The following is an 8210-nucleotide window of genomic DNA, read 5'->3' as shown; positions in this document are numbered from 1 at the left end:
TCTGCTGAACACCTCCCTTCTCTGATGGAGAGGTCTGTCCTTTATCCTGGTCCTATCTGCCCTTTGTTTTCTCCAGGAGAGCCCTTTTATGCCTGTCTGAAGCCCGTCCCATGGGCCTTCCTCTGGAGCTCACCTTCCTTGATCCAGCAACTCCCAGTACTCAGTGGTTTCCCAGAGGCTAGGCCTCCCGACAGGCCTTGCGGGATGAGGCCAGGAGTGCTCCCAGAGGCCATGGGGCGGTGTCCTGGAAGGCTGCGTCTGGCAGGGCTGGCCTTGCAGGCCAGTGTGGGGAGAGCCGCCAGCACCCACCACTGTTCCCTACCCAGTCCTGTTGAGCCAGACATCTATTGGGAGCCTGGGGACACAGGAAGGGGCAGGGATCCAAGGTCAGGCAGAGCAAGGAAGCCACAATTCTAATCGGAGGGTTGCCGGTGACATGTTTGCTGTGCCTCCAAAACCAAGCCGTTAGTACCTAGAGAAGCCTGGGCTCGGTGCCCAGAGGGGCCACCAGGAAGGTCCCCCACCTACTATCACCTCCAACTCCGCGGGTCTCCTCCCTACCAGGCTTAGGTCTGGCCTGCCCCAGCAGGTGGTCCCTCTGGGGGCCACCACCAACAACCCCCTCCAGGTTGGGGGCAGGTATAGGAGCTCAAGGCTTTCCCCAGGGAGGGAGGAAAGAGGCGGGGCGGCGGCGAAGGCCCAGGATATAAGGGGCGGAGGCGCGGCTCGCAAGCCCAGCCAGCCCACCATGCACGCCCCCCAGCTGCCCGTGTTCCTCCTGCACGTCTGGTGGGTCCTGCGCCAGGCGGGCGCCGCCACGGTGGCCCCGGTGCCGCTCCGAACGCGGGTACAGCCCTCGTCGCCGTCCCCTCTCGCGTACATGCTGAGCCTCTACCGGGACCCGCTGCCCCGGGCGGACATCATCCGCAGCCTGCAGGCTCAAGGTAGGCTGCGCCGCCCCGCCAAGCAGCCAGGGACCTCGGGACTGCGGAAGGGCGCCGGGGCGAGTTGCGGGCGGGCGGTCCCGAGCTGGGGACGCCGCCGCTGGGGGCGCACCAGGCTGGGAGCGCGCTGCCGGGGTCCGGGTCTGGGATGCTCGGCGTCGGCACTGGCTGGGCGCGCGGGGTCGGCGGGTGGAGGGATTGTGGCATCTGAAAGGGCCCGGGCGGAAACCTTTGCGTCCCGACTCTTGCTTTAGGGTGGTCAGAGAACGGTGCGGGAGGGTGGGAGGCCGACTGGGCCAGGGGACCACGTGGGCTTGTTGAATTACGTAAGCTCCCGTCTCCTCGGCGTCCGATTCCCTGCAATGGGGACACCAGTACCTACCTCCCTTAGAAGACAGTGGTGAGCGCTGGATGACAATTAGCACGAAACCAGACGTAGTAATAAATGGTCGTTATTATTGCTACATACATTTTGCGGATTTCTTTTCTTTTCCCGCGTCAGGGTGAATGTGTGCCGGAGTCTGGCGCCGTGAGAGTCTCAGGCTGACTGCGAGCTTCGAAAGCCAATAGGTGCATGTAACATCAGGGATTAGAGTTCCGAGATCCTGGAGGAGAGATGGGGTGTCGCGAAGTCGGGAACTGAGACAGGCTTGGGAACTCGAGTCCAGGCTGGGAACGGGTCAGCGTCCTGAGTGATTCCGGTTCGGAGCCTAGGTGTGGATGGGGGGGAAGCCCTCAGCGACCATGGTGATTGGGGAGGATCACTCGGAAAGGGCTGGGCGTTCCGGGTGCGACAGGCCGTTGGGTGCTGCACAGATGGAGCACTCCCCCGGGGTCCCCTTGCCCCTTGCAATCCACATCCTGATGCCTGGGGTTCCTGGCCGCCCTGCTCCGGCCTGTGCCTCCCTCGGCCATCTGGGGCCAGACGGCCCTCCCCCACGCTGGGGCGCAATCCACATCCTATAATCTGATCTAATTGGTCACCCGCCAGCCGCTTGTGGTCTGGGGGCGGGGCCTCCTAGCTCCCTGGCCGGCCACATCTGGGGTCAGACAGTTGGTGACCCTCTCCTGAAGGGTCATCTGGGGACCAGACAGACTGTGGACACCCGAGGGGCAAGCTGGCTTGGAAATGACTGGAGTGGTCTCCTCAGTTTTTCTACCAGAAAGCTGCGTGCGGGAGGACGCTGGGCAAACGGGTGGGGGGTTGCCCTTTTTCAGTTCACTTGTCCTTCTGGAGAGTTCCAGAAGGTTTGTGGGGGTTTGACAGCCTGGGAGACTGGGAAATGGAGTCCTGGTCTTCAAAGTCTGCTTCTCAATTTGGATCAGTTTGGGTCCTGTGCACATCCATTGAGTTCTCTAGTTTCCCCTTCTGTAAAGTGGGGGGACTGGCTTTCTGCCTCATTGGTGTGTACACATGGTAAGATATACAGGACCAAATCGACCATTTTACCTCTTTTTAAGCGTACGGTGACATTAAGTACATTCAGTGTTGTGAACTGGCTTTATTTTTTAAAATGCAGCAAGAAGATTCTGCCTGGAAAGACAATGGTGGAGAAGGGACATTCTAAATGCCCCTTTCCCTTGGGTTTATCTATAGGCCGCCCCGGGAAAGAGGGAAGTGGGTGTTGGAAGTCTAACCAAAGTGGCTTTGCATCTGCCTCTGTCCGTGTTAAAACACCCTCAGCTTGGGCCTTCAGTTTTCTTACTCCCAAAAAACAGTAATAGTGATGGTGATGATTGAAAGAGACCAGGCTCTGATGGAGAAGCAGTTAGTGGCACTTATCTTCAGAGCTGGACACCTAGTGTCATCCCCACACTCTCTTTCAGAGCCCCATGTCCTAACTCAGCCTTAGCACCCTGTCTGAGGGAGAGAACCCAAGGGCATGGGCCCAACCACTTTCTTCTTTAGAACTGGACATGGGTCAAGATTTCACGTGGGGTCCATGGGGCCAACTCTGTCCAGTGCCTGGATTGGTTTCAGGGTGTCTGTGAACACCCGTCCTGATACCGATCCCCTGAATCTCATTTATTGTACAGGTGGGTGCATTCTTAGCTTGTATCAGGCATCAGTGAACCCCAAAGGATTAGGCACCCCTATCCTAACAAGAACCAGAGCCAGATCTAAGAGAGCCTATCAGCACTGTTTCCCTGGGAGCCTTTGGCTAGGGATGGGCTCATAGAATCAAAGACTTTTTCTGGGTATGGAGCACTCCATGCACATTGTCCATCCTGGGAACAGATGACTTTGCTCCTTGTCCAGGTCCCTCACTACCTATTCCGACACCTTCATTTCTAACCTTGGCCATCGGCAGTAATAAGAAGGTAGTTGACGCCAGCCAACTTTTGCTGTACTTTGGTTGTGTTGGGTAAACACCGATGCATGTAATCTCAGTAAATCCTAACACTCCGTCACTATCTTCCTTTTACCAAGAGGCCCACAGAAGGAAAGTAATCTGCCCAAGGTTCAACGGTGAGTAGCAGATTTTGAAGCCTCACAGGACGCACCAGAGCCCCTGGTCTTGACCGCTGAGCTGGAATGTCTTCCTCTAAGAGGCCATTTGTGGGTACTTGAGATAAGACTTGACCAGGAGTTGCTGCAGGTCCCACCTAATCCCCGGGAGGCTAGGGGGTGCTGCGGTGGGCCAGGGGGAATGCTGGTCTCCTCCCCACACCTCTGGGTAGAGTTGCTAGCCAGGGGCCGGTTATTGCCCCCTGCAGGTGCTAATGAGGAGGGAAGTGGAAATGAAGCAATGGGCAGCTGGAGGTGGGCTGGGAGAGGCTGCCAGGAGGCCGAAACTTGTCTGCAGGTTGGATTTCTCACAGAAATTCACTTACCATATGACCAAAGATGCTTCAAAAAAAAAAAAAAAAAAGTGGGGGGCACCTGGGTGGCTCATTCGTAAAGCGTCTGCCTTCGGCTCAGGTCATGATCCCAGGGTCCTGGGATCGAGCCCCGCATCAGGCTCCCTGCTCAGTGGGAAGCCTGCTTCTCCCTCTCCCACTCCCCCGGCTTGTGTTCCCTCTCTCGCTGTCTCTCTCTGTCAAATTAATAAATAAAATATTAAAAAAAAAAAAAAGGGAACTGTCAAGTGGTCTGCCCAGAGTGGACTTAAATCAGGGACCATTACCACCCTTGAGATGGATTCACAAAAGAGTTAGTGTTTTTATTCTAAGGGACGATCCCTGACTTTGATTCAGCAACAAGCCTTCAAGCCTCTTTGTTTCCACGTGGGCTCCTGAGAATGCGGGGATGGGTCGGGCACGACCGTTCCCATTGCAAAGAAGAGGAAACCGGGCTTGAAAAAAGTTAAAGGTCACTTTTAGGTGACCTGAAAACCCACAAAAACATGTTATTCCCAGACATCGGACCAAACTAGTCCAGGACTAAAATGAATGGAATGTGCTTTCCCATTCCTTTTCATCCAGTTTGGGTTGAGTTGTCTTGAGGAGGGGGGTGTGGAAGAGGGCCAGGGGCTGTGTGTGTGCTGCGCTGTCTGCCCCAGGTGTGGGAATGCCCCTTGTTGGGGCGGTGTGATAAGCCCCATGCCAGTAGATGAGAAAGCCCCACTGGGTGGCAAACTGCCAGGTCATGCTTAGAAAGCCTGTAGAAACCTGTGCGTCAGGTTGTCAAGAGCTCCTGAAGTTTCTGCCTCCACCCTTAGAAATGGGTGGAGCAGAGAGGGGCCAGTCTTGGGCTTCTGTGCCCCCTGAGCGCCCCAAGCCTCACCTTTCCGTGATATGCGCTCCTGAGCGAGACCACCCTTCCCAGCGAGGAGACGGAATCTGGGAAGGTGACTTGCTCAGGGTCACAGGGTGGGTGGAGGCTCAGGGTGTGGCCAGAGAGCAGGGAGGACTCATCCAGTTTGTACCAGTTGTTCTCTAGCTCTCAATCCTCTTGGAGGGAGCAGCAGAACCGTGATTTGCTGTTTGGGCAGATCCAGGTTCGTTCTTGGCTGTGCCACCTTGTGCGGGTGATTTAACCTCTCTGAGCCGCAGTTGGAATTGGACCAAAGTAGACTCCACATTCCTAGCGCCTAGGGCTGGGGAGAGCATGGAGAGGATTCCTGTCAGGTCAAGGCTCCAGCATGAGCTCCGGTGGTTGTCAGAGCGATGAGGCTGCAGGGGGCCCCCACTCATCCTGCTTCCTTCCCGGTTTTTTCCCCACCCAGATGTGGAGGTGGATGGGCAGAACTGGACCTTTGCTTTTGACTTCTCCTTCCTGAGCCAAGTGGAGGATCTGGTGTGGGCCGAGCTCCGGCTGCAGCTGTCCCGCCCTGTGGACCTGCCCCCCGACGGCCCACTCTCCATCGAGATTCTCCACCAGCTAAAGCCCGATGCGGAGCAGGACCCGGCTGACTGCCACGAGCGTCTTCGGATGGACCTGTTCACCGTCCCTCTGTCCCAGGTTACCTTTTCCTCAGGCAGCATGGTCCTGGAGGTGACCAGGCCACTGTCCAAGTGGCTGAAGCACCCTGGGGAGCTGGAGGAGCAGATGTCCGGTTTGGTCGGAGAGTGTCAGCGGCGGGCTCCCACCCCGCCTGTCACCAGCGTGCTCCTGCTGCTCTACTCCAACCTCTCCCCAGAGCAGAGGCGGCTAGGGGGCTCCACCTTGCTGTGGGAGGCTGAGAGCTCCTGGCGCGCCCGGGAGGGACAGCTGTCCCAGGAGAGGGGCCGGCGGCACCGTCGACATCACTTGCCGGACAGAAGCCAGCTGTGTCGGAAGGTCAAGTTCCAGGTGGATTTCAACCTCATTGGGTGGGGCTCCTGGATCATCTACCCGAAGCAATACAATGCCTATCGCTGCGAGGGCGAGTGTCCTAGCCCTGTGGGGGAGGAGTTCCATCCCACCAACCATGCGTATATCCAGGTGCGGAGCCCTGCTAAGGGGAGGGGAGGCAGGGGGCTGTGGGGGAGAGGAGGCCATATTGCCCAATCAGTGGGGGGACAGGACTCTGGCTTTGCTGGTGAATCTGTGTTCATTCATTCACCATTACTCAGGCACCAGCTGTGTGCCCGCTCCTGTCCTGGGAGATAGTGATAGTCTGTGACACGGTCCCCGGAGGGCCTACCTGCAGTTGCGCCCCCTTGGGTAACCTTGAACACCTTGCTTCCTTAGGCCTCCTTCCTTGCCTTTCATAAAATTAGGGTTGGAAGGTGTAGACCAGAAGGCCTCCGCTTTTCCTCCGCTCTGGCTTGTAGGAAAGGAAGTTCAGAATCTGGTCTCTGGGAATAAACCTGGCTTCGATCCCTACATATTAGCTGTGTGATATTGATCAGGTTGCTTATTCTCTCTGAGCCTGACCGTTCCTGCCTGTGAACGGGGGATGGCAATACTGCGTAGTTCAGAGCAATGTTGTAGGGTTAAATGAGACAAGATGGATACCGTGTGTACCTGCGGACAGGGGACCGGCATGTTGCATGTTGTATTGTCATTTCCAGAAGCCTGTGATTCACTGATGGAAGGAGGGGGCGCGTTTATGGGGCCGTGCTTGGGGTAATCCTGTTCCAGCCACTGTCCTTTTGCTCCCTCAGACGGGAGTTGGACACCGTTTTATAGTAGAGAAAGCCCAAGACTACCACTGTGTGCCACGAATCAGCCTAAGGTCTAGAAAGTGGTGGAGGAGAGCAAAGGGAAAATGAGAGGGAGGGGGAACAGAATAGAGCCTCACATGGGGGCCCTGATATTGGGGTTCAGATGCTCTGGGGAGCGCGTGAGCTGAGCTCCTACAAGGGAAGCACTGGTGGGGCCAGAGCCCTCTAGGACCTTTCCTGGGCAAAGGCCTCAGCCTCTCCTGGGACTTTGCTCCCTGAACCTCCTGCTGCATGATCAAGGGGACCCCCAGAGACCCAGAGAGTCCCAGTAGCAGCTCTGACACTGATCCAAAAAGACCTTGCTGGGCCGCAGGGACGGGGCGCGGTTCCAGAGTGCCAAGGAATCGTTACCTTTTCTCCCGTTGACTCTCCTTGCCCTTCTCTGGGCGACAAAGCAAATCCCACAAGAATTTCTGCATGACTCTCTTCTGCTTCATGTTTCTGGAACTAAACCAGGAGTTTCTTGGAATTGGTATGCACTCGAGGCTAGAACAGGAGGACATGTCCGTTTGCTCCTGCTCTACCCAGATACAGCTTTTAGAATCTTCTGTTTAGCTCTTCTTTTTTTTTTTTTTTTTAACAGCCTGTAAAGTTACTTTACATGTAGAGAGTTGTGGATGCGTTGGCAGGCTGATTCCCTTTATGAGAACCAGCTTCTTCAGCTTTTGTACCAGAAACGGATTTTAACTGACTTTTTTCTCCCCCAGAGTCTACTGAAACGATACCAGCCCCACCGAGTCCCTTCCACCTGCTGTGCCCCAGTGAAGACCAAGCCACTGAGCATGCTCTATGTGGACAACGGCAGGGTCCTCCTGGACCATCACAGAGACATGATTGTGGAAGAATGTGGGTGCCTTTGACGAGATCCTGGTGGGGCCGGATTTGCCTGTACCCTGGGACGTTGGGAAGGTCCTAGAAGACACGAGAACCATCTAATGCAATGAGGAGACACAGAGGGGGAAAGGTTGTTCTGTGTGCTAGACCGAGGAGGAAGGGCTGCCCCCTCGATAAAGGAAGGCTCTAGGAAATGTGCCTCATACGGAGGCTGCTGTCAGGAGATGGCAGGCTGGTTGGCTGTTCTTCCTGAAGAGATGGTGGTGACCAGAAGCACTAGGGCAAGGGTTCTTTACTTGACTTCTTAACCTATGAATCCCCAGAAATGATAGGCAAAAGGTGGGGCATGTGTGCATTCATCTTTGAGGTGGGACAGGTTACCGATGACTTTTATGTATTCTCAGAAGGGGTCTTGGACCAGCCCTGCCCCCGCCCCCCCGCCCCAGCAAGGTGAACTTCACTGTGTTAAATGAAAAACAGTTTCTCTCATTGTCTCTGGCTGGTTTGGGGTAGCCCCGCCCCCCCAGGCTGGCTGGTGGCGATGTGCTGGCCTTGTCCAGAGGCTCCCCGGAGTGGGTCTCTGCTAATGATGTGCACAGACACTACAACCATTGTGAAGTCCTCCCAGGCCAGCTGGTGCCTTTGAAGGGAGAGGCAGGAACTCCCCCAGAGAGCTGGCCACAGTGCACTCCAGGAGTGGAGCCCTCGGGCACTCCCCCAACCCCCCCAACCTCCCCTACCCCCCCGTCAGCCTGCTTGGCAGACACTGTCCGAGTCTATTAAAGTTGGTGACAGTTCTCCTTGGTCTCTCATTGTGTGCTGTTAATGAGGCCCCGAGCT

At 56.2% G+C, this 8210-nt stretch overlaps 1 protein-coding gene across 1 annotated transcript; it reads left to right on the top strand.

Annotated features, from left to right (window-relative positions):
• The first annotated feature begins 748 nt into the window (after window positions 1-748).
• NODAL (nodal growth differentiation factor) lies at window positions 749-7811 on the top strand. The gene is made up of 3 exons (XM_032313732.1): window positions 749-944; window positions 5114-5811; window positions 7244-7811. Exons 1-3 carry the CDS (start codon window positions 749-751, stop codon window positions 7394-7396), a joined length of 1047 nt encoding a protein of 348 aa, XP_032169623.1. The 3' UTR covers window positions 7397-7811.
• The last annotated feature ends 399 nt before the right edge of the window (window positions 7812-8210 follow it).

The sequence above is a fragment of the Mustela erminea genome, chromosome 14 (assembly GCF_009829155.1).
Source record: "Mustela erminea isolate mMusErm1 chromosome 14, mMusErm1.Pri, whole genome shotgun sequence".
NCBI lineage: Eukaryota > Metazoa > Chordata > Mammalia > Carnivora > Mustelidae > Mustela > Mustela erminea.
Note: the sequence above shows the minus strand (reverse complement) of the source record. Positions and strands in the feature narration are given on the sequence as shown.

Bases quoted from the DNA above. Each gene is read 5' to 3' on its own strand.
- NODAL (XM_032313732.1), top strand. From the start codon at position 749: ATGCACGCCCCCCAGCTGCCCGTGTTCCTCCTGCACGTCTGGTGGGTC. The intron at 945-5,113 runs GTAGGCTGCGCC...TTCCCCACCCAG, and splicing joins CCGCAGCCTGCAGGCTCAAG to ATGTGGAGGTGGATGGGCAG. The intron at 5,812-7,243 runs GTGCGGAGCCCT...TTTCTCCCCCAG, and splicing joins CCAACCATGCGTATATCCAG to AGTCTACTGAAACGATACCA.